Source organism: Plectrocnemia conspersa, unplaced genomic scaffold (assembly GCF_051122295.1).
Source record: "Plectrocnemia conspersa isolate PC_06_02 unplaced genomic scaffold, ASM5112229v1 ptg000012l, whole genome shotgun sequence".
NCBI classification, from domain to species: Eukaryota; Metazoa; Arthropoda; class Insecta; order Trichoptera; family Polycentropodidae; genus Plectrocnemia; species Plectrocnemia conspersa.
Window position 1 is genome coordinate 16,310,173 of NW_028277176.1, and position 27,229 is coordinate 16,337,401.

At 30.9% G+C, this 27,229-nt stretch overlaps 1 protein-coding gene across 2 annotated transcripts; it reads right to left on the reverse strand.

Annotated features, from left to right (window-relative positions):
• Nucleotides 1-22,861: 22,861 nt before the first annotated feature.
• On the reverse strand, nucleotides 22,862-25,271 carry Dera (deoxyribose-phosphate aldolase). 2 transcript variants are annotated; one of them, XM_088199360.1, is made up of 7 exons: nucleotides 25,215-25,271; nucleotides 24,899-25,056; nucleotides 24,637-24,830; nucleotides 24,149-24,314; nucleotides 23,853-24,082; nucleotides 23,648-23,794; nucleotides 22,862-23,581 (listed from the first exon to the last, which is right to left on the reverse strand). In XM_088199360.1, exons 2-7 carry the CDS (start codon nucleotides 24,933-24,935, stop codon nucleotides 23,375-23,377), a joined length of 981 nt encoding a protein of 326 aa, XP_088055486.1. In that variant the 5' UTR covers nucleotides 24,936-25,056; nucleotides 25,215-25,271; the 3' UTR covers nucleotides 22,862-23,374. The 2 variants fall into 2 exon arrangements, with proteins under 2 accessions (XP_088055486.1, XP_088055485.1); XM_088199359.1 differs by lacking the exon at nucleotides 25,215-25,271 and having other exon boundaries at nucleotides 24,899-25,075.
• Nucleotides 25,272-27,229: the final 1,958 nt, after the last annotated feature.

Genomic DNA, 27,229 nt, shown 5'->3' on the forward strand with positions numbered 1-27,229 from the left:
ATGATTTTTTATATATTTAATTATACTGTCCCAATTGTTAATGCGAGTATCTGTAACTAAAATGAAAATTCGTCACACCGTTTAGGGTCACCCTGTCACGCACGTGTCACTAGAATCGGGCCACGTGCATTATACAAGACCCGTCGGGTCAGGAGCATATTTCATTATTCGCGATGACGAGACATGTTCACCGAAACACTTGACATTATTGCTCCTCCAGGGCGCCGGAGGGTCATCACACCGTTGATATGACCCTCGCTCTAATATACGAATAGAGACGTGCCATCGCGCCACGGCTGCGGATAATGAATGCATATCGTTCGCTTTTTATTATTTATTTTCATTATTCATTATTATTTATTCGTTTCGCAGTTTACGACCGCGTCGTTCATATTTTACGCCGTTACGCTAGGATTATAAATTGAAAATTAAATATGACGTTTGACAAATGTGCGCCGAGTGACGCAATGAATTAATAAGGGGGTGAAAAAAACTGATTTAAAATCTAAGCTTTTCCAAATATTACTTATATTTAAGTAGCACGAAGCCTTAAGCAAAGTTTTAAATTAAATTAATAATTTTATTTTAAAAGCTCAAATTCTCCCAATAAATATCTACTGTAAATATTTTAAAAATTAATAAATATTTATTTTAGGCAATTTTAATTAAAAATGTTCTTAATTATTACAAAGGTGGTTCCTAAATTATATATTTACTTATGTGGATCAAAAACAGCAATTCAGACAGTCTGGCACCAATAAATTAAAATGGATGACTGGCTAAGTAGATTTAAAATATGTTATAATAACAGCATTTTTCTTACAAAGTGTTAATTGAAGATGATTCAAAATCATGCAGCATTGAAATTAAAAACAATATAATCAAAACTATAAATTTTTAGCATGCCAGTAAGTATTTGGTTATATGAATAATATACCACGGTTATTCTAACAAAATTACTATTGACTTTCTAGGATCAAATATTAAAAGACAAACAACAGTGATTTGTCAATTAAAGGTATACATACCAAAGTTAATTAAACATATTACAACGGTAGTAATAATGAAAAATCTCAAATTAGTGTAAACAAAAAGTTACATTTTACCCACTATATATTATTGTTTACAGTTAATTTTCAGAAGCAATGATAGATCTAATAACATTTACGTATGGCAAAAAATATGACATATTGCGACAATTTTGAAGAAGATAAAGAGATGCGAATCTACGTGTTTAATTCTCTACAGTAACATCCGTCAATTTTATTCTTCGGTTGTCGTGTAAATTTTATTTATAGATTATATTAGTAATAATAATGTGTTCAATGTTTAACTCTTAATAGAGTCTTATTGTTTTTAATTATTTTTCAGAAGCAATAATGGAACAATTTGCTGACCTATATGGCTACAACGTAGAATTGAGTGAATCTTCTCATGTTGAAGTCACTGTCAGCAAGTATTATCTTTTTATAAAGAACATACTACATAAATTTGATGTAACTGAATATTTTGAAGTTGACTATTCCGAAAGAGGAATGATGGAGCAGAACCAAAATTGATTAAAAACCATGACGTATACATATTTTGGCACATCGGAATTAAAAATAAGCCATTCTTAGATATTTTGGCTATCGATTATTTCAGGTATGCAATCACATATTTATAATCATTGTAAAATGTAGTCTATTAGATAACATCCAAGAAACTACACATATGTATATTGCGAGTCGTCGCTCGGAACGGAACGTTCCAAGGGAATTTTTTTTGCTGCATTTATTTTGCTGTAACCAAACTTTTTCAGCTAAATAACCGACTACATCACAATCATTGTCACGTGATCGTCGTGAAATATAGTATCCCCAAATATCAATAGATAAAATAATACGTTTTATTAGCATTTATACGGTTTAACCGACATTAGCCTCAATCTTTGTATATATTACATGCTCACGTTTAGAATGTACCTGGTTCAGTCAAATCTAACGTATATGTGCATTAAATCGGAAGCAATGATAATGTTTATGTATTATAAAAGGAAAAACTCACTTTTCGGTCTCGGAGTCCGTCGACAGGAATTCAAAATTTGAAGATTTCATTACGAATATTGTTTTATGGTTGTTTATCTAGTTTAATCAATGTATTCTTATAATTCTTACATACATTACATATATATTTTCATAGTTATAACATACCTAGTTAATTTTCAATCCGAATATTTATATTCAGTCAAAACGAACAACGCACATGACGAAGTAATGAAAATTATTGTCGCGTAGCAACATTTTATTAATAAATAATAATTATTTAAAACTGTTGTCACGTTGATGTCGGCCATCTTGTTTTATATTTGAATGCTTATTTTTCATTGGTCGACAACAAAAGAATACATCAGCGGAGGCTCGAAAATCATCGTGGCAACTCTATTTATATTTTTATTAATTATAATTAAATATATTTCCTTTGTTTAAGTGTATTATTATATACACCGTCCATACAGCGATACGATTTACAGAGTTTAAATTGAGTATAGAATGCTTCATTTTAAAATATGCGCGTCCGGAAGTGGATGAAAACAATTATATATATAAAATTTAACTAGCACGATGGATCAGTGGCCAATCGCTAAAACCTGAAAGACCTGGGTTCGAATCCCACATGAACCCTAGTGTGATTTTATAACTTTTCATGGTGTCTAGGTGATCCGAATTACAGATTATTGTATAATTATAATTCTGATTCTATTATCACAAATTAGGTTTTCTTAAATTTTTCAATCTCACGGAGGAATATCGTAATTAATTATTTAAAGAATTGAGCCAGGTCCTGCATAATAATATTTATATTTATTGTACAACTATAATATAATTACAGTTTATAATTAGTTATCTCACTTCTTACCCCGTAATAATAAAATAAATAAATATGAATTGATAAAATCAATGCGTAACTCGTTCTTGATCTATAATTACTGCTCGTTTGTTACCTCATGGTTCTATTTCATCCTTAGTAGTTACGGTCCGTTTGTCATGTGTATCGTATATTGTCAACTTTAAGATAAAAGCTAAATAAGAAACGGATTAGAATCAATGCCAAGCATCGTATTTCGTAAATTTTAGAATATTAATTTTAGATAGTTGAATTTTTTATATTGATAGGTTATATGCATATCAAGTACCTATATATTCACAGAACTCTTTTAGTTAAGGTACTCTTACAAGTATTGAAAAATGGTTGTGAATCGCTACAACAAAGCTATCGATTACTGACTTAATTCGCTATGAGTCGTACGTAATGTGAACGACATGTTAAGAGTTAACGACATTCATATAATTTCTTTGCCATTCTTTGAAAGTATTACTAATGTCTGTGAGAGTGTTCGAGGACATCCTAAACACTAAAACCTGGTTAAGAGCGATTATTAAAATTTTAGTGTTAATTTGTATATGTAATTACCATTTAATAATAAAATAACCAGATTTATTGAGAATTCTAGGTATATAAATATTATTTTAGTTCTTAAGAATAAGAAAAACGAAATAATTATATCATGTTAAAATTATTTTCAATTAAAAATATATTATCAGTGTTTAAATAATATAAATTCCATTACTGATACTATGTATACTACCTAGTTATACTGAAGATACATATTATATAAGAGAATGATTTTTTCAGTGATGTACAAAGAAAATGATGGAAGAATTTGAAACAATAAATACTTACTAGAATAATATCATTTTCTCTGAGTAACTCGTTTTCTTACATAATGAAAATTAATTTAAAAAAAAATATGTACTATATATTTGGTTCTCAGTATATCAGTATTAAATTCGCTTATTGTGGTCCGAGATGAAGATGAAATTAGACGATGATGAATGCACGTTGAGGTAGGCATTTTCATGTAGCACCTGAGTAAAAGCTCTCTTAGGAATGCGTCCCGTCTAAGTACGGCACGCAGCGCAAAAGCTCTGGCTGAATTTAATTAAAGAGCAGTAAATCTTAGCACGGCCAGCCTATAAATCAATCCAGTGTCGCTGTTCGCCGGACTGAAGACTTTTGAACACCATCGGGACAGGGGACCACAACTTAAACTCATTTGGAGTACTTGAGGATCATTTTCATAATAAGAATAATCTTGAAAAACGATAATATTCCCTGAGAGAAACTTAGATAGGTGGCGGTTAGTGTTCTATATAGTTCAAAAATAAAATGAAATACTTCAGGAGCTTTAAACATAGCAATATTAAATTAAAATTATAATTGTTAAAATGCCCTATAATAAAAACATTGTTGATGAAATCAAGTATTAATCACCTCTGGCATTTTTATGTGTATATATAGTTAAATATGTTCAATTTTTTATTTATCTTGAAACAGCAATATAAAAAAACAAATTGAAATTATAAATGTATTTTTTTGTTGGATAATTAATTTACGTAATTTTCTCTGTTTTTTTATCATTATTTTTACAACGAAATACATAAACTTAAAATTCCTAGTAATCATAATTAATTAAATGTAACACAATCGTGTGAATTTTTATATAATACAATTTGTTCACGTTATATTTAACCTACGCTCTGAGAGTTTTTCATCCCTGTTGTAAGCTTTTAAATACAAAGAAAATTCTAAGAGCAAAGCGGCACCTGAGTTCCTATAACCATGCACCCCATTTTATGCATAATTAAAATATTTTAAAATTACGCTACTGCCATCACACAGGTAAGTGTACACCGATGTTTTCTTATACATTTTCAAAGAAAGTTGTCAGTGTCAGGAAGCATTAACGTCAATCCCAAATAAGAGAGCGCCATTATGTAAAAGGTACAGTAATAGAAAAGCTCGCGTTGTGGATCGCAAAGAGCGCGCTATAAGTGTGCCAACAATGTTTGACATTTACAAGAGCTTTTTGTCTTTACATGCTTCGGCGTCGCGAAAATCTTCACAAGGATGCCATCTAGTTGAAATGCTTCGAATGTTTGGATTGGATATAAGTACATAGGGTAAAAAGGAAAGGACCGACCGTCATAATCTTTCGATGCGGTGAACCGCATCAATGAGACGACTCGACCTTCTTCTCAATGATTGGCGTCTTGGTTGGATTTTTGGCAGACTGATAACTGACAAGACTCCTTGGATGAGCATTCCGGTACCGTCGTCTTTGACGTGCCGATAAAACGTCACAAATTCCGAGGAATCGCTTCCATCCGGTATTCGTTTTTGCGTGGAGTGATTCTGAAAGCTAATTGAATATAATACATCAGTAAGAACCACAAATACTAGTGTTTAATAAATCAAATCAACCAAAGATTAAATCTATATACGAATTAAATATGTGACAACATTTCATTATTATAAATTAAATTGAATACATATGACAAGATCTGGCAAAAAATTATGAAAATTTTTTTCAGGCTAATTATAGTATTCTTTGCTGTTTTGCCACCTTTTTTATAATGATAGTCATAGCGTTCTTTGCTATTTGTCTCGATTAAGCTTTGTGTTATATATACTATATATTTATTGAGAATCTAAATTTGAAAAGTCATAAAATTTAGTTTCCGTGTTGCATATACATATGTATATAAATATTATGGATCAGATTTGTAAAATTAAAAATAAAATACTTTAATTCCAAAAAATAATAATTTTATATTTATTTCAAAAAGCAATGAAATGATTGCGATTTCACATCTAAATAAAAATCATTACCTTAAACTATTAAAGAGTGTTGTTGGCAGGCAAACTATTCTCGAAGAAGTTCATTTTTGGGTTCCGTAACGTCTTCGAGAATCACGAGTACGTCCTCTTCATGTACTCGTTAAAGCCAAGACATCCGCACTTTTAATGTCCGTTAAGAGGAGCTTGTCCGGTTCATATCATTGAATTTAATATTTTTTTATATTATGTGTATTATATATTTATTGTGTGTTGTAATAATACTATGTTTTGTCATTTGAACATCTTGACGCATTGGGATGACCTGTTAAATAAATAAATAGATTGAATTAACGAAATCTTGTATGGATTTCACAGTAGGCTTTGTGTGGTAACTACGCCACTGAGTGAGAGCAACCACGTGGACGTTTACGAAATACCATTTTATGTCGGATGATGCATTTGCATCGTTTGGCGAGTGTTTCGTCGGCAATTACCGCTTGCATTCGAACGATGCAGCCGCCATTGAATGAATTGTTTGTCGAAAACAAACGCCGGCCCACACATCCCAACTATGCGCAATGAAAGCTCCAAAAGCGAATAGTCTACGCGCTATTCATAGATTGCCGATCGGAAATATTCGCACGGGGAAATTGCAATAAACTAACGTATACTACATCTTAATAATTTTTATATATCTTAGTTAACTAAATATATATTTTTAAATATTCTTAAAGCTCTATTTATATTTTTTTTTAAATTGAAAAACCTCATTAGGCTGTTTATTTATTGTTATCATTGTACGCCGATGATACAGCTGATGTTAGATATAGAAAAAGTTTTCGACACAGTATGGCATGACGGTTTGATTCATAAACTATACAAAAGCAAAACCCCTAACTATCAGCTTCGCTTAATATGCTCATATCTGAAAAGTAGAAGTTATATTGTTTCACTAAATAATGAACACTCGAATCCACGTAAAATTCCAGCTGGAGTTCCTCAGGAAAGTTTGCTCGGGCCGTTCCTCTTTATCTTGTATACGAATATTATCGCAAAAATGCACACTGACAATACATCTATATCAACTACTGCTTAACAGGAAAAATAGATGTATCGTCAATTAGTATGTGATGTAAAATGCTACAGTATCCATATTAAAAATTTAAATAAAACCTATTTTTTTCATATGAGGCGACTGCTATACAAACAAAATAACGTTTCTTGGAACTGAATTTTGAACCGCTTTTCATCGTTTCTGCAGAAACTGGAACAGGTAAAAATCTGGTGAAAAATTTCCCCTTTCAACTCTTTAGGTTTCGCAGCGTTTCTTAAGTGATGTGTGGCCTAGCATTGTCGTGATGGAATATGACGCCTTTTCGATTGCTAAGAAAGAATTTAAATGAGAAATTCTTCAGCATCCACCATATTCACCAGACATTGCTCTTTCAAATTTTTACCTGTTCCTGTCTCTACAGATTAGATTGAACGGCAAGAATTTTAATTCTGCGGACGCTGTCGAAAACCACCTTTAAAACCTAGCCCTTTCTACATAAATGGAATCGGTAAACCTATAAAACGGTGTGAAATAATTGATTAATAAAATTGGTCAAAATATAACTTATTGAAATTTAATATTTTCAAATCAGGGACGAACTTATGCAATCACCTAATTTTTTTTAAATATTTTACAATCTTTTTTTTTCATGAATGTTTGAAACAAATATATTTTAAAAATATATGTTATATCAACAATAGATTTATATATAACTAGATACAGTTTAATTGTATAAAATTTAAAGACATTATTCTCACGCGATAAAATCGCTCTAATGATAATTTATTTTTCCATGGGTAATAAATATTTAAAACGTTTGGTTAATTCATATATACATAGTCAATATCTATATAAACAAATACCTTTGAGCATCCCCGGCTTAGATAATAGCTATAGAAACCGGTAAATCTTCTTTTCGGTACATAAAATAATATCTATTGTTTTAAAAAATATATCTACCAAACAAAATTAACTATAAAATTAAAATCTAATTTTATTTATATACCTTGATTCTGAGAATTTTATTATTTACTACTACACGTGTATATTTATTTTTTACTACTACAAGGAGAAAATATTTTTTTATTTAAAACACGTACTCTCAATGTAATATGTGCATTTCCGCGTACTTATAAACAAATTCCTCATCTAGTGCGGAATTTTACACACTGTGTATTGAATAAGCACCATAATATTATCGAGCACATACTCAACTTTATTTACTCCCCTCATCAACATCCAACACATCATATCGCGATATGAATTTATGCACATTTAATTATGACTGAAAAATGATGGAAATACGCGTGTTTACTATAGCCGTGCTTCTGCAATATATAGTTTTATTGAATTCTGCGGCGAGAACTCACAGAGGGAACAAAAGCAAAGCTATGAATCACAGTTGTTTGATTAAATTTTTGGCATACCTGTATGTTTTTATTGGCACAGAGTTCATTTTGTGCATACGAATAATGCTCCCCCGTCCGCTCGCTCGCCCTGCAATAATTTTAATTCGAATATTGGATGAACAAATCCCTCTTCATTGCTCTAGGTACAAGCTTTGACATGAGCTTTCAATTTTGTGTGTTTGTTTTTGACTCGCATCGATCTGCTTCTCAGTATTATTTTTGCCAACAACGTAATTTAATTAATATAATATTAATTTGTCTTCCACTGAGAGCTTACAATTAATCTGTCCTAATATTAGAACATACATCGATTATATTTTTGCAACAACTTACCTAATACCAGACCACCACTATAGACCTCACATATAGGGATTCTGTGTCGAGACAACCCGGGAATTTATTCCCGAGAATTCAAAGATTTTTTGCTGTTTCGAGTCCCGGGAATTTAAAAATAAATAACCCGGGACTCGACACTTTCCGAAGTGCAATTTTACAAAAATATGTAAAGAGCGAATTTTATGTCGAGCTTAATTCATGTCTCGATATGAAGACAAGGTGGAATTCCTTATTACCCATGATCTCGAGATTTTGAAAGTTATGAAATTGCATTAGAAAATCATTAATTGATCTTGGCATCGGCCAAATTTGGAATGAATCGAACATTCACGTATTGGAAAATATTTGTGAAGTACTCACTCCTATAAAACTGGCAGTTGAAGCTCTAAGTCGTCGAGATGCCACTTTAATAACTTCCAAAATTATTGTTAATTTCCTTTTAAAAAAATATTTGAAGTCAACACAACTCTGTCGCACGAACCACCAAAATATTTCAACGACTAGAAATAAAAAATTCAACTTTAAAAAGGAGTTTCAGATATTAGATTCAACTATCAAGCGAACTCCGAATCTAGAGCTTTTATTCAAATCATTGCTTACAATTAAGCCAACATCTACATAAAGCGAGAGTTTTTTCTACATCTGGAATATTAGCCACAAAAACCAGGAACAGGCCATGTGATTCATCATTAAACGCCTTGGTGTTTTTAAAAACATATTTTTTCTTACAAAAGTAAAGGTTTTAACTTAATATTGATATAAATATTTCGATTAAAAAAATTGTTATAAATTAAATTTAAATAAATATCGAATAAAGTGTTTTTAAATTGTTTCAATAAATTTTCACCTATCGTACCTATAACACAAATAATATAAGTTAATAATAATAAATGAATTAAAGGAAATAATAATAAGTTAATTAAAGTTAATAATAATAAGTTAATTTTTCAACATAATTTTTTTTCATGATTATACGAAAAATAATCAAAGTCTCGTGTCCCGGGAATTCCCGGGACCATAAAAATTTGGGTCTCGAGTCCCGGGAATCGAAAAAACCCGAGACTTCAGAATCCCTACTCACATATGAACCCTGATGTTGTTAAATTTATATCGTATCTAGAAGGTTGAAATTATTAAATATTATATTATTATAACTCAGATCGATTATCACAAATTAGTTTTCTTAGATTTCTTGCATAGCTTTATCCGCAACTGAGCCTGTGATTCTAATTGTTGATGACAAATTGCAACTCGAAATCTTGTTGGTTGCTTATCTTCCAGACCTTGAGAATGACTTACAATATATTGTTTACACTAAAAATGTATATGTAAAAAAACTATGAGTCAAAAGATTAACAGAAACTTGCTGAAAAAAAATGCTGACCGTTGTCAACTCTCGCGGATTATAAATGAATCATATAATCGTACGTGCAGATTTTGCTATTTTTATATTTGCAAAAGTGAAGAATAAATATTTTTTGTTACATTTAAATCAATAATTATTCTGTGTAATTGCAATTACATTGCAGTATTGAAAAAATTTGTTCATTTTCTTGGTAGAGAAGTGAACGGATTTTTACCATCAACCGATGGATAACGAACGATCAAGACTAACGAGCATAAAACACTGACGGTAAACAATGAAAATATACTTAAATGCACTTTTTTGTGTACTACCGTCCTCCGAGTATGACGTGATATTAAAGCTTTAGCGTTAAAAAAAAATTAAAAATATATGTTTCAACAAAGAAATGGCATAGAAGTAGAAAGCTAGTGAATTATTAATAACATGTGAATTTTATGTCCAGATGTATAAAACCAGTAAGATATAGCATAATAAATAAGGTGGGACGCTATTTATATTCCTCAACGGGCGAATTAAACATATATTAATTGAGGCAAATCATAGGGGACGTTCGACAGCCACTATATTATTGATTAGCTGACTTATAATACCTTCAGGACACTTCTTTATTTATATGTTTACACGGTTACTATGGCATTTAAAACATTCGGTGAGAATGAGAGAAGGCTTTTTCATACATATAGATTAGTATTTAAGTAACTGTTTCATAAGTAAGAAATCTTAAAGAAACGGATCACTGGAAGAAAAAGTTATTTTTATCACTAGCTTTGTATTTATATTAGCCACACATTGTCAAGCTTTTTAACTTATTTTAATAACATTTAGATATTAATAATGCATTTCTTTTCAGAGGAACTATTTGTAGTGTTTTTATTACAGATATCTAATATACAATTAGAGTTGCAAATATTATTTGGTAAAAATATTTAATACCAAATATTATATACTAATTTAGATTTCCATATTACAGATGAGGTTTACCACGTCTGCCTTGGAACTACACGGTGTAACCAGTGAACAGATTGTATAGAGGCAACCGTCGGGAGGCAAAACCTCAAGTGGTATGCATATAATAAGCAATATTATTTCATGCACTAAATTTACGCAAATGGAAATTAACTGCTAAATTTATTTCAGAATTATCGACAGGAACAGAGGGGCGGAGTGACGGGCGCAGCTGTTTTGCGGGGCCATATTACGAAACGGTAGCTTGAAAGAAATGCGAAGAATGCAATGGCACTATTAGTCGCCGAACACAGAAATGCATTCTGCTAACCCTTCGCTTTTACATCCCCAACTAAACCTTGATGAGTGACAGTTAAAATAGATAGACATTTGTGGATGAGATCTGTAAAATACATTGTAAATCTATGTACAATATAAATTTTATTCACTCAGGTATTTTTTGTATGAATTGGTGCAGAATTAACTAATTTATATTTCTTAGAATCGCTAAATAATTATGATACATTGTAGATTTACATAAGCAGCTGTAGAATTTTATTACCACGTGATCGAGTCTTGTGTAGTGGTTAGGCTATAAAACTATGCCCCAACAGACACTAAAATTATCGACGATGATATTAATTATTTAACAAGCTAAAATATCATCACTATCAACGCGTAAAAAAATCCTAATTATACTTATAACTCCATCGATTTTTAAAATAAAATGAGAAAGCAATAAACGTAAAATGGTTATCACGAATCTGTATTGATATATTGAAATTATAATTACATATAACACTAGCTCCACAATAATTAATCCTAGACACAATAGAAATTGAACCAAACTTAGCTTCAAATGGAGTTCAAACCCAGGTTTTTATATATTAGTCATCGACTATACCGCTGGTCTTTTATTATGGTACAATAAACTAACGGTATAGCTTATTTCTAAATATTTTTTACGTCAAAAACATGGCTCATCTTGAAGCACTTGGACGCATGTCCAAGATAAACGTTACCAACATGTCGCCAGTGGAATGTCGACGTTCCGTTTGTTCCGGAAACGCTTCCGGTCTCCCATGTGGGAAGCTCTCTGAAAAATATATGCATTTTCCATTTACATAACCGGCGGCGTCCGAAAGCTGCGGGCTTTGAAGCTACACATAAACCATTATCGGAAGTATTCCGTGAAATTATCCAAAGGCATCCGTGGAATTTCCTCGACGTGTCATGTAAATGCGGTGTGTTATGATGACATAAGAAAAACGGTTCAAAGGCACCTGGTCGAGTTTATAATAATGATAATAAAAAGATGCCTCAAAATACGGTTACAAAAGCGCTGCATAACATTTAAGTTAAACAATATGCTAAATAAATTTAACAATGGCATTTATATGTCCATTATAAATACGCCATTTACTATAATATAACTTGATACATCAACATGATAAAATAACTAATTTATAATTGAATTTTCATTCCTCGTAGAGTAAATTATTATTTTATATAACATTTTTCGTCGCAGGTGGAAACTAGTGGGAAGTTTATTAGATTATATTACATATGCGACAGACTATGACAGGCGGGATGTTTTCTCTGAACAGTGGTGGAGAAGCTGGCGCAGGGATGTTGTCGGTGGAAGATCCTCAAAGGTATTGTAGGTGGCGTGGCAGCGACAGTATAGCGGAGTTTGACCCCTCTCTGCTACGATACTTGTATAGTGGAGTTTCTCTCAGGATGTGAGCGCCCATAACAGAATGTTGTCCGCGGACGGACTGCCTGTGACTGCCTTGTATGTATTCAGGACTGCAAAATAAGTAACGAAATAAGTATACGACATTAGAAAGTGACATTTGCTTGATGGATATCTCCGAGGTGAATAACGTAACCGTGCTATTTGTCTTCCAGTGATATATTGTTTCTCGTGACCGTTTCATAACAAAGAAATATTTATTCAATGCAACGAAAAATCTTTGGGTCTTATTTATGAGGGAATCCTTTAATTCTAACTGTAACGAGAGCCTTTGCGTAATTGCAGTATTGTTAAGTAATCACTTCTGGTCACAGTAATTAAGCGAGTTTCAAGAATAATGTCCTTTACAAATGAGAATCTGAAATAAAAAAAACAATCATAAATGAAGGTACCTACATTAGTATTGGCTAGCGGAAGTTGTCAGAAAGCTAAAATTTAAAATAAAATAAATATGAACACATTGTGACATATGTATGTTCATGTATTATTTGATTATTCTCAATTTACTTTTGGAAATTCTTATATCATCTAAACTAACACACAAAAAATATCAGGACACGTGACAAGAGTAATAAAACTTGAAAATTAATCTAATCCTATTAATTCTTAAGAACATAAATAATAGGTTTCACAAAACAAGAATGTAATAAAAACATTTTAAATGAAATTTCACATGAAGTTCTATATTGTATTTTGAAATTATAGGCATACACTTTATTATTAGTATTTAATTCAGTTTTAAAACCCCATACAGAATCTTCTGGTCTAAATGGAATTATTGGAGCTATCATAAATACTGCTAGTCTTTGGTACGCTAAACCTTTTTATCATTCACAGCTGATTACCTAAATCAACCTTTCAAATGTTTTTTTGTATATAATCTGAAACATAGTTTAGACAAAAATAATTTACTGACCAAGTTACATACGTAAAAATATTTAAAATAAGAACATTTTTAATATTTCATTAAATACTGGGAGGGCTGCAGCCCCACAGCCCATATCGACGAACTGCCACTGAATCTACAGCATAATTTCCTAATATATCTAGACTCAAGATAGATTGGGCATACGACGGCCCGCGGGCCGAATCCGGCCCGCGACGAAATTCATAAAATAGCGGCAGCAAGAAAGCATTTACAAATTAAATGATTATTCAGAAACGGTCTGTTAATTTCACGACCAACATTCTAGGTAGGTACTGGCGAAACAATAATATAGTTTCGCCCCAACCCGACAAACGTATGTTTCGTCTTTAAAAATGTAACTATAAATCTGAAATGAAAGTTTCTGTCACATCTGCACAGTTTTTTTCTTTGTTTATTAGTTGGTTCGACAATTTTGTCTAAATAACACTTATTAAAATTTGGATCTTCTAAAAATAATTGTTTTTTGTATAATATATTTTTCTCAAATTAATGTGCTATGAGTAATAATTAAAATAATAAATTACTAGAAATATTTAATAATACACCTAAAATGAATAAGAGAAGAAAAGTCGATCTGGAGAACCATGTTTTAACGAAGAATGGAAAACAAAATATTTAATGAACAAGGAAGCACAAGAACAAGGAACAAGAAGATGCCACAAAATCGAGTTATGTAATCGCCCATATAAATGCAAAGAAGAAAAAAACATTTTCTGATGATGTAATTATATTGTGGAATGCATGATTGCAATTGTAATTTATTTTTAAAACATTTTTTTTAGAATTAGATAATATACCTATACTCAAAATGAACTTTTTATTATAACTTGTATATTTTTTGTTATAACATATACAATTTATACTTACATATAGTAAGTAGTTTTGGGTTTTCTAGATATGATCTAAGAAAGCGCATTTAAATTTAAAAGCAAAGATAAACTTATAAATAATGGTAAAGAATTGAATTTCCCCCATTGAATTCCCATTTAAACGTTTTTTTATTGCATATTTTTACAAAACAAACTCGGAAATACTGCATTTAAAAAGCAATTTTCCAATCACAACAGTTTTGTTTCGTTAATCGGATCGTTCTCTCTCGCAGAGGTCCAGTTATCGACAAATGTCCACTCGAACTCGTCACTATCGGCCGTCATCTACATTCCGTCACCGTGAAAGCAATAAACGGCAACACATGGCCGCTCTAATCTGGTAAATTAAAACCTCAGGAATCCAATGACAGCGTTCTCGTCCTGGGTGGCATTGACAGGTAAGCCTTAATGACCCGATGCAGCCTTATTAGCAGTTCATTGATAGTCGTTAGGGCGCGGACGTTAGTTGAAAGCGATCGTCAACTTTCAAATATACACTTATAATTATAAATATATTTTAAAAGATGAAATAAGGGATGAATCAGTTAAGAAGCATTAGATAGATTTACCCAACTTGGTCTCCCGTTTCTTCTTCAATTGTCGATAAAATAGCCAGCTACTGATTGACAGTGATTATCTAAGGCCAAAAAGATAATAATGATAGACTTTCTATAATAAAGAAAGCTATAATTCTCTTGAAAGATCGCTCCTAAGAAGATTTTATTAGAAGCGCTAAGATTTTCGGAGTGTCAGGACAGCAATATTTGTAGGGTCATTATTTTCATAAAAAAAAATACTTAAAATGTTTAAAATTTGACAAGGTTTTATTTTAACCCTTTGCGCTCGTAAGTCGACTATGTGTCGACATCGTATTTTAAGCGTTGTACTCGAACGTCGACAATATGTCGACAAAACTTTGAATGCATTTATTGGCTTTGTGTTCAAGCAAATTTTGAAAATTTAAATTTATTAATAGTAAAAAGACTTCTGTTAAACACATTTCAGTAATATTGAATTTTTAACTTATGCAAATAACTCAATAATCTTAAATTTACAAGTGTAAGTTTATTGTAAAATTTTTCATCGGAACATGGTCAAAGCGCGCGCTGTTAGGACGGCATCGCGCTAGACTTGACAGATTTAGGTTGTCAATTAATGCTTTAAAACTGATTTTTTCCTTCTAAGGGCATCTATATTTTTATGATATGGGATGAAACGGGATCATATGCTCTAATTGTGCATAATTATTACTTTATATTGTGTGTCTGTTATGAAATAAAAATAAAATTTTTAAGACGGAAAAAAGAGCGAGATGCCGTTATGCTAGCAGAGCTCGCTTACTCGCTCGCACTAGTAAAATGAGCGATTGACAACTATCGACCTGGGTACTCAACTCAAACGATAATATTAGTCTCGACACATTTAATATATTTTCGAGCTAGTAAATAGCTAAATTATGTAAAACAGAATTAGTAATCTGTGTTTTAATTATTTATAAATACATATATTGATTTTCTTTTAAAAATTATCCATATAATTACGAATGATGATATAATAATATATTATTACTGTGACAGTAATAGTATGCGTTTATGCTAAGACTATTTCTACCAATTTTAAATCTTGTACAAGTATTTAAAGTTTTAAGTTTTAGGATATTCTTTTAATGTAATCATTTTTTACGATCAATTATAATTATATTTTTAAAAACTGTTTTAATAAATTCAATACTTAAAAATTCAAAAATAAAGCCACGAGGCCAAGCTACGCTGGTTCGTTCTAGGTGTAAGAACGCCTGCCAATCCAAAACAGATCCCCACAAAAAAACAATGTAATATTTATCATTTCTGCCTCAAATGGGCAAATACATACGAAAAACTTGTAGAATATTTGTCTAAATATAAAATTTGATCATTTTCACAAAATATAATAAAACTTTACCGGCCCTATCTAATTTTTTTTATGTACAAAAAAATTAGGTGAGGCCTGGCCCCGATTGCATTTAGATTATCACCACAGCTGATATTTTTGGGCGCCATTTCGAAATTTGTTAATATGTGGGGACACCTATTCATGCCATATTTTTAAAAATATTATGGATCAAATAATTGATTTATAGCCTTAAATTATACTAAAAAGCCATTTTATTAGGCTCAAATGATTACGGCACCTTTAAATGTCCAATGAGTACTGGCGATTTTCTTGATGACACCTATAGAAGTCATCCGCGGTGAAAGGGTTAAAAGTCTTGTAAAACATGTTTTTTTCAGTAAGTTTTAGGATTGTATTGTACTTATATAAATTTATTACTTATTATTTACACTCTAAAGGTGGATGACTCAAATATGCGTCATTGAAAAACTATTGTTAAAAGTCGTTTATGCACAACATAATCAACACTTACACGTTTAATTGAATAAGATTTAAAACACGGTTTGTAAATTAGTGATATCTATTATATATTGTTAACTATAATTACAGCTTACAATCAATAGATGTCGCTTAGCAGTTAGGGCTTAATTTTAATAATAGCGCATTCTTAATATTAAAATGTTTAGTTTGCTGCGGGGACCTGAACCGATAGTCTCTAGGATATCAGTTCAACGGCTTAAGGACTACCGGTTATACAAGACAATCTAAATATAAAGTTGTAAAATCGCCATGACGCGCTTTGAATGTCTCTCTGTAAAACATATGACTGAAGAATATAGACAAGGTTATTTTGCTCGTGTAACACCATAGACCAGGGGTCGGCAAACCTTTTTTGTGAAGGACCAGATTGTAAATATTTTAAGTTCAGCGGGCCAGGAAGCAAAATTAAAATGAGCTTTATCATTTCTCTCAAATATTCAAATGTTGTGTAAATATTAAATATAAGCACTGTTTTTGTTTTTAGCTTTAAGTTTAATCTGTTAAGAAATCTCATGATATCTGCAGCAAAGGCTCATTCTCAAATCTATTTAATTTCAGATAATAATAGCTGAGGGCGTGGTTTTTCGTTGAAAAAAATTTTAATCGCTCCTATGATTTAAAAAATCTTAGTCAACCTATACCATGACTGGGCCATTGGACTACTGTATGGTAGAGAAAGTCGAAATATACGGCTTATATTATGATAAAAAAAATAGTCACAGAACTGATGACGGTTAAGTTCACGATAGTTAATAAAGTTTACGGTTATTACAATTGTTTTATTAATACACAATAAATTTAAATGTTTTCTATAGTACCTGTTGGTGAATAGTGCATTTTTACAAAAATCATATTTTTTCTAAAAAAGCTTATACTTGTTCTGCTTTTAAATTTACCACCATCAGATATTACACATTTTATTCGAAATTCACTTTAAAATGTACTTTGTTAACGTTTTTCAACTTTATTATTAATATTTTCATTTGTAGTAGTTCCATGCAAACTATTCATCAAAACTATTTTTTTTGTCACTTTAACATAGCATTGACTGCTTGAATAAATAATTTAGTGCAAACCAGTAACTTATTTAGTAACTTACTGTTTGCAGAAGCCTTTAAAAATGGATAAATACTGCTACTATTTATACATAACCCTTTACTTATACAAAATATTAACTATTTGGCAAAGGCTACATGTAATATTTTGACTTAGAGAGCCATGCAAAAGCAATAGTGTTAATCGAAAATAATTTAAAACCACTGAATTGAGTTAAAAAAAACTGCTATTTAGTTGTCTATTGATGTTACACACAATGTGCTTATCTTTTAGCAACTGTTCTCGCCGAAAAACTGGTAAACGAACAAATCTATTGCAAAAGGCGTTACGTGGGCACTGAAGATGCTGTCAAATTTAAAGTTCATAACGTCACGGTGAAATACAAAGCAATAGGAGCACCTTATGAGGTGATACATAGCTAGCTCCTTAACTCGATTGTTAGATTGTTAGATTTTTTTATATGTCAAATCTATCAATTACTTGCAGGCCGGATTAAAATAAGCAGAGGGCTGGATTTGGCCGTAATTTTCTGACCTCTGGCATAGACAGTGAATATATTAAAAAATATCTAATTTAATTTGGCCTTCTTTTTCGTATCTTAAATATTCCTATCCTAAGTGCACGTAAACGCAGGACAAATACCCCCTGGACATATATCTCCATCAAAACTCCCCTGGACATTAACCCCTCGTACAAATAATCCCCTGTGCAAATAACCCCCTGACAAATAGCCCCCTGAAAATTAACCCCCCGTGTAAATAACCCCCCTGACTATATAAGTATTTTATATAAGTTGTTATTATCTATAATAAATGGTCATTATTTTAATAAAATAATGTTTAATACGAATAATCAATATCAATACTAATTTATTTCATTCAGCAAAATACAGAATTTTTAAAATATCAATAAAACCAACACACTTACGAAGAAAGTATACGTATTGTATATTTTGTACCGGTGACCGGTGCGAGCAAAATTGTTATAAAGAGTATTAAAAAAAATAAAAAATATTATTAGGCTAGATACATATGTATGTATAATACAGCTAAACTTTGGTAATGGCATCAGTATATGTTTTATTAAGTATAATAGAGCGTCACGAGACGTGTTAAGTAATATCTGTATTATATTTATACGTGGCGGGGATTAATTGTCAGGGGGGCTATTTGCATGATGGGTTAATTGTCAGGGGGTTATTTGCACGGTGGAAAATGTCCAGGGGGGTTATTGTCCAAGGGGTATATTTCCAGGTGGTTAGTGTCCTAGAACCATATTTCTTAATCTACATTTTCCTTTATATATGGACCTTCGCTTTACTTTATTCGGAATCTCATTATCGGCAACTTAGCGTCAAAAGTGTTAAATTTTCTTTTAAAAATCATTGGTTAAATCGTCAAAATGTATCCTTTTGCTTAAAACATATGTGCTGATGTGCATATTGTTTGTGTTTTATTTATTGTAAGGTGCATAACAATTTTTCGTATTAAATATGTTTTAAAACGTTATTATGTTATTATATGTTTTATTTAACTAACAGTATATTTTTTTTTTTTTATAATACGTTTATTGTAATTTGATTTTCTAAAAAGTGTAAAACTTGTTAATGGGAATGTATTAACTATTTACCAAGAAAAAACAACAATTAAAAAAAACTAAAAACTAAGGTTTTACTAAGAAAAAAAAACAACAAGTAAAAAACTTGTACTCTTTGTAATTTTAATCTTGATTAAATTATATTGTAACCATTATTTTTTTGTATGAACGCAACTTTTTGATCGATGTTATGAGCGCTAAACGCTATAGAACGAGCGCGATGCGCAAGATAATAAGCGCATTGCGCAAGATAATAAACGATAGGTGCAAAAAAATACAATCAGTCCAATATTTTAATTATTTAGAATTCATATGACATCTAGCTATTTACAAATTTTTTAATGGTTATAAACCCCTGCCGCTACAACACTCAGCTGTTTTTTAAATAATTAATTTATTTGTTTTGCCGCGCATTTGATTGCGATGGACGAAAAATCATCTAAAAACATCATTACATTTACCTTCCTATACTATGTATACCTAATACTATGTCATTTTTTTTTTGTGAATAGTAAGTACAATTCTTCGTGAACACATTTTAATAAATTATTCTTTTCTAAGTTTCATGGTTATCGTTTTACAAGTTATTTAAAAAAGTACAATATAAAAAGTTATTTTCCGATTAAAGTATTAAAATTATAATGTATTTTAAATATTTAATTAATTTTTTTTTAACTAAAATACTGACAAACTATCCACCTTTCGCTGTATTAATTTTAATTTGTAAAAAGATTAGTCAAAACATGTTTTATTTCATTTTTACTTCCAAAAATTGAACTTATAAAAAATCTTGAAATGAAATACGAGCTGGCACTACCCCAACCAAAAAAAAAATACGAGTTCAAAGGGTTAATAGTAATGTTTGTGGTTTGTATATTAAAAATAAATTGTAGAGCTCGCAAGCCCACGTTTTACTATACCTATTCTAAATTATCGACACTCTTAAACAGAACTTAACGAGCTTTCGGCATTTAGAGCGATAACCTCCTACTGTGCGTTTTCGGTCATTGGTGGCGGAAGCTCATTATGGCACCCAAAATGATCATTTTCTTTAATTGATCGGTTAGGGTAGGTGGCTCTCTAAATCCATTATTTTTTTCAACAGCAATAAAAATGCCAAAACAAAACTTTAAAATGCAAAACATGAATAACATTGAATGGGTCAACAGAAATAATGTCATCTATTGTTGTTTTATGAGTATAATTAAATTGACTTTGATTATATATAATAATAAATAACTTACAATATACAAGGATAGTTTGATTTGTAAAGTTTGAATGCAAATATTATGGTATAGTATCGTTAGTTGATAAAAAGTGAAGGGTCTTAACTGTAGAAATACGTGTTTTCAGCTAATTTCAGAAAGATTAAGAGTAAAATTATTGAAACAATTTAATTCACTCCAATCCATAAAATCTGTACATTAATGGACTACATTTAAATGCAGTATATAAATAAAAGTTTTTTATGTTTATTTATTTTATAGTAATGTATAATCTCAAAAGTACAAAGTTCGTAACCAAGCAAATACTTGTTATTTTTTGTATGAAGATTGTTGAGTGAGAAAGTTTGAATCTATATATCCTCTAACTCAATAAACACATTATTTATTTCACGATGACATAGTAATTTCGAACACTGACAAAGTTTTTGTGTGAAATTGTGATTTATCATACTGGATATTATATTGTGCAGGACACTCAGTATTGCACAATAACCACAAACTCATCGTTGAATCGAATGCTATTTAATTTACATTTTTCTGTCTAGAATTTTCTGTTCTACCTACATATCTCATGTATCGGAGGCAACGGTAAAAACAATAAATTAAATTTTTAACTTTATTTAAATCGAGCATCATCAACCGTTCGTCGGTTAGGTTAGGTTCTCTCTTAGGTTCGCCATCCCATCTTTTAAACTTCATATAAACCGAACATTCATCGGTTACAATCATATTTTTCTTCCAACTCTGATGAAGGTGAAGACACTTTCTTCTTGGAAGAGGTTGTAGAGCTCCCGACTGTTTCATATATACCACTTGTTGCTCTGGTATATAGCGCCATATATGGAGCACTTTCCTCTTGAATATGTCAAGCAGCCTTTCGTCAGCCCTTCTTGATTTCTTTGCTGATATCATTTGTAGCTATTAACAGGGTTCCGAGGTATATGAAGTCACTGACACACTCAAAAGTGTACTCGTTCATTATGAAAGTTTTAATATACTAGCTTCTCAAACTAGGCATAACCAAGATGTATTTTGTTTTTATTTCAATGATCTTCAACCCCATTTTCCTGGCTAATGATTCAATAGCGTTAAAGACTTCTATTAGTGCCTGTTTTGATCCCGCCGTTATATCTATGCCATTAGCGCAGACGAAGATTTGTATTGATTTATTATACACATTTGGCATCTCGGATTACTTTCTCTAGGGCAATGTTGAACAGATTGCACGCTAGAGCATCGCCCTATCATAGGCTGTTGAGTGTTCGCAAAGGTTTTTATAGATCATTTTATATTCTCATTGTGAGTTTCACCAAGGAGATTATTTTTTTGGTACACCCTACTGTGTACTCTTTAGATTATTTCACGCTCAGATGCAAAAAAGACGCTGAAAGACAACGCAAGATAGCGGCCCTAACGGGACAGTCTCTAAACTGGACGAACCGAAGTGTAATATCTGAAAAATAGTACCGGCCGATCAGGAGAGGACTGGGGAGAGGTTTTAGCCGGTAGGTCGTTGTTAGTGGAATCCGGCACAATCACCAGCAAACTGGAGGCTGGTGGTGTCTTTGGAAGATTTCCTCTGCTCACAACAAAAAAAAAAGAAAAATTATTTCACGCATAAAAAATCGCGACAAACTACAATTTTTAAATACCCACAATCGCAAAAAATAATAATGAGTTATTACAGTAATAATAGGGGTGGGGCGCAAATTTAATTTTTGCCTGGGGCGCTAAATAACCTAAGTAAAATAATGTTACAAAAATTACAAACAGGGCAATAAGAGTAGTTTTAAATTTAATTAGATTTAAAAAAAAAATTAATAAAAAATAAAGATGTACGTAGATTTAATTCTAGAAATAGAAACAATTTAAGTAGTTAGGTATAAGAAAACAAGTATGGCCAGGGAAATAATGTACGAAGGTGTAAATTTGTATAATAATATTTTTAGGACAATCCTAGGTTTCCTAAATAGAATAAAGAAATACCTTTGTGCATTAAGAAATAATTTATAATATTAAATCTTTTTTTATTTTCTGTTTATGTATTATATGTATTTTTAGTTAAAATATGTTTAGTGGAAAAATTAGCTATATTAGCTAAATAAATTAATAAAATAAATAAATAATAAATAAAACAATCAAGTGCCTTCACTTTTTCCTGGACGAATGCAAAACAGCACTGTTGAATCCGAATCTATCTCACATAAATTTTAAAATTAAATGATCTTGGCCGATAAAGAGGAGAAGCTTATTAAAAATATATTTTTATTTTTTACATAGAATAGTACAAATATCATTTTATTCATATTACATAAAAATGTATAAAAATATATCTCTGACGTTATTTAAAGAAAAAAATATAATTACTTATTATCTATGTTTTTTATCGTGTATTATAAAAATATCCAATAACAAACATAATCAGGCTTTATTTAGCAATCTTAAGCGTATGTCTTCAACAGTGGCCACAAATTTTATTTTTCTAAATTAATTTTCTTCGTTTACTATCATATCAAAATAAGTATTAAATCTAAATGAAATAGATTAAAATATAATTTGTCTTTAAGCATATGGAAGCACTTATTATTTGTCTATCAATATTATACATGTTTCATATTATCTAAATTCATAAAATTTAAAAGTTGTAACAGCATTTAAAATTTAATAATTATATGTAACAAGTAAACTACACAAAACTTACTTATATTTTGATTTACTGTTTATATTGCAAAATATATGTGGCAGTAATATGACGAAGATTTATATGAACGAAAAATCACTAGCCATTCCCACTCGGTGAGTCGAATATTCATAAAACCATTTTTCAATATCACCTAATAAACCAGAAGCACCGATACGAAATAGTTTCGAGTTCAGCCATTCATCGCCGAGCTCTTCTTTGATAAGGATCAACCAATTTATGGCATCTTGACAAGTTTTAATGCCTCCCGCTGGCTTCAAACCAATCTAAAATGAAATATAAATTAATGATTTACAGATTTACTATAACGTGTAACTATTTGCTTTTAATACTTTGATTCCTGTATCTGCATAAAATTGCCTGATAGCTCTACACATCACTAAGCCCACGGGCAGAGTTGCATTGACAGCTTCTTTACCAGTAGATGTTTTGATGAAATCACTTCCAGCATGCATGGCTATCATTGATGCTTTATATACCTAGAGTTTAAGATTAAAATTAACATTAGTATGAAAATATTATAGCATTATTATTTACATTTGTCATCGTTGCCAATTCGCCAATAGCTAAAATAGCCTTCATATGAGCATTTCCACACGCTTGTTTCATCTGCACAAGTTCATTAAACAATGTCTCCCATTCTCCAGTCAAAACGAGATTACGATCGATAACAATATCAATTTCCGTAGCACCATTCTTAACAGCGTATTCTATTTCTAGCAATCGCGTCTCCAACGGATATTGACCAGATGGAAACCCAGTTGCAACTGAAAATAATAAACATAATGCAAATAATAACAAATTTTTAACATAATAAATTACAACAATTTTACCTGCAGCAACTTGAAGCTCATCAGAAAGTTTCAATGATTTTATAACCTTTGCAGCAGCGGCCACTCTGGACGGATATACGCAAACAGCTGCCGTTCTGAGAGTTATCTTGTTTTCTTTAATTTGCTCGATTTCTGAATAATATCTCAATGGCAAGGGATTAGCAGCCTAAAACAGCAATATAAAGAATTTGAATAAAATATTGTAAATTTTGAGGAAGAATATTCAAAAATATTACTTTTTAAGATTTGTATAGATAGCAACATGAAATGGCCAAAATGCTTATATTGAAGATAGTTGCAAATTATTGTAACAACAAAGTAGAAAATCTAATTTAATGAATTTAAAACAGCAAAAACTCTAGTATAGCTGGCCCTAAAATTAATACTGTTTAATTTATTATATTTTGTTTAAATTCAGCCCAAATGAATTCTGTGTGCATTTGTTTTTATGCAATGACTTAAAAAATATAGTGTAGTTATAATTATACCTTGTAACAAAGTCGTTTTACATTACTATCTGTATCGTCGCCAGCTAACGTAGTAAGGTCTATAACAGAAATTGCTTTTAAAAGCCACAAAGCTTTCTTACGTTCATTGTTAACCGATCTGACAGAATATATTTCTTTAATTCTTTCATTTATGTTTAAAAGGTTCACGTTAACTTTTTTCAGCCAATTTTTATCTAAAATTAATACATTAAAAAACATCGTACATTCAGTAATACAAAGCATTTATTAAATATATACAAACCAAATTGTTTCTCAGAGTTAAAAATTGCTCCTTTCATTTTATTGAATTATAACTCAATTGTATACAAAATACTAAATGATAATTTCAACTATGATTTTTTAACTTGAACTTTGATAATTGCGTCACAATTTGTGACCTTTTATCATTTACTTAGTCGCCTAGAGATTAGAATTTTTAAAAAGGTTAACATTGAAATATATTCATAAGTCTATGAAAAAATATGTGTTTACTACATATTAATCATAGGTATAATGTTAATTAATGATTAACTGATGACATAAATGTTAATTTATAGTAAACTTCAAAACTAACTAACCTCGAGAGCGTCAAACGATAAGAAATTGAATTGACACAAAGGTGTTGCCAGTTTAAATAAAAATTTCCTTTTTTGATATCTATGATTTGAAATAATTACCTTAATTTGGTTTTATTAATAATTAATTAGTTTGTAATAAAAACTGCAATATTTCTAGGTATAAATATATTTTTTAAATATAATTTTATTAAAATTATATTTGATTTGTATAGTCCCAATTAATTCTACAATGCATTTTTTTAAATCTTTTAAATACAACAACTAAAAAATTGTGTGTGTGTGTGTCATAAAAAAATATTATTTTTTATTTAAAATATTGGGCGGTACAGTGAAATATCGGAATACATTTTCACCGGTAGATATGTATTATTACCAGTGAAAATATTATATATCTGACAGGTGCTGGTAAAATTACATGATTTCAATTTTTCCATGTGTAGTAAATATAATAAATTATATATGAACGTATGCCAATATGTTAATTATTTTCATTATGAATTTACATACGATGTACAAATGTTACAATGAATGAATATTTTTAATAAAGTTATATATTTACTAGCGAAAATACAATTTAACTAATAGGCGCTAGTGAAATTATATGCTGCTCTAAAATATCAATAAAACTCAATTTTATAGTTGCGAAACGTCCATTTGTTGTTCAAACGCAAACCTAACATAATGAAAGTTCGAAAAGTAATAATAATTTTACAACTTTCATTATGTCAACTCCACAAAACAAACTAAGCCAGCTCATCTCTCAGGGAAAATAAACGGCAGAAAAAGTATGCAAGAAAATATGGCAATTTGCATATTACTTTGTTCTAAAAAATGATAACTATCCTTTCTGATATTACTACGGACTTCTGATATAAAAGTGATAGTCAAAGTATATTCAAACCGAATTTTGGGCAATAGGAGGGCGCAATAACAATTATTACTTCTCAGAAGGTAAAAATCTACGTCAAAAGCAATAAAATCGTGTCGGCGCCGTTACAGTGGGAACGCTCGGTAACGAGCACTAACGAAGTTATTTTTATGTTGTAGTTATTGTTTTTCTTACAATAAATGTTTATATCTTAAGTTAAGTTTTATTTTGAAATGTCCTCTTTTTTCACTTTTGCATATGGCAACTCTAACTACAAGGGACTCAATTTGCATTGGATCACTCTAAAAAATGTACCGAATTTTCGATGGATGTTTAGGGGCTGTGATGATGGCGGGTGGCAATGAGACACAGATTGAGCCGCTGCAGTAGTATATTTATTTAAGATTGACGGTTTACATTATAAGAATAGGGCGGACGCGCGACGGCACGCGTCCGAACCCTTACAAGCTTGCCGGAAGAGAGAGAGCCGTCACAACACCGCTATTTCTGCGCCGACCAGTTTTGGCCATAACAAATCTATATTGGCCCCCATAGATGTATTTCTAAAAAAATGTACCGAAACGCTACTACCCTTTAGGGTGATCAAAGGATTTCAGTTTATGCGCATCTGCAGACGATTTCCCTAGATACTTTGTTTATTGCGTTGTTGTTGAGTATTTGGTGCTAAAAATGTAATATTAACGTTGGGATATTGTATGTCATATCCTTGAGGTTTTCTTTGAAACTTCTGTGATGAAATTTGGCTGGAATGAAGCTCTGAGTCAGTATTTCTAGTTATTAGACTAATAAATAGGCATGTCAACAGGATTATACTCACATAGTCTCCCCCTAGCAATTTGAATTTTATTAAATTCAACTAGTTGAAGCTACAGACCATTGACTATGTGTCACTGTGTGCAGCAGCACTAATATTTGCCGTTTCTGGATGCTCGGTTCGTGTACGAAACGAGTCGGCGCGAGTAGCTAGTTGCACAGTGTGTTTGAATATACTTGCCTCGATTAAGTCATCATTCATCAGCATTGCTATGAGCTGCTCAAAAGAGTGTTTTGATGACACGAGAAAGGGGCGCTGTGACGTGATGGCAGCTTATGGCTATCGTCTGATGGTCCATCTTGTTGTGACTAT

What these genes read in the sequence shown, in the direction of transcription:
- Dera (XM_088199360.1), bottom strand. Translation starts at nt 24,935, where the DNA reads ATGAAAGGAGCAATTTTTAACTCTGAGAAACAATTTG. An exon ending in TAACTCTGAGAAACAATTTG is followed by an intron (nt 24,831 to 24,898) that starts GTTTGTATATAT and finishes TATTAATTTTAG; the next exon opens with ATAAAAATTGGCTGAAAAAA. An exon ending in ATGCAGATACAGGAATCAAA is followed by an intron (nt 23,582 to 23,647) that starts GTATTAAAAGCA and finishes ATTTCATTTTAG; the next exon opens with ATTGGTTTGAAGCCAGCGGG.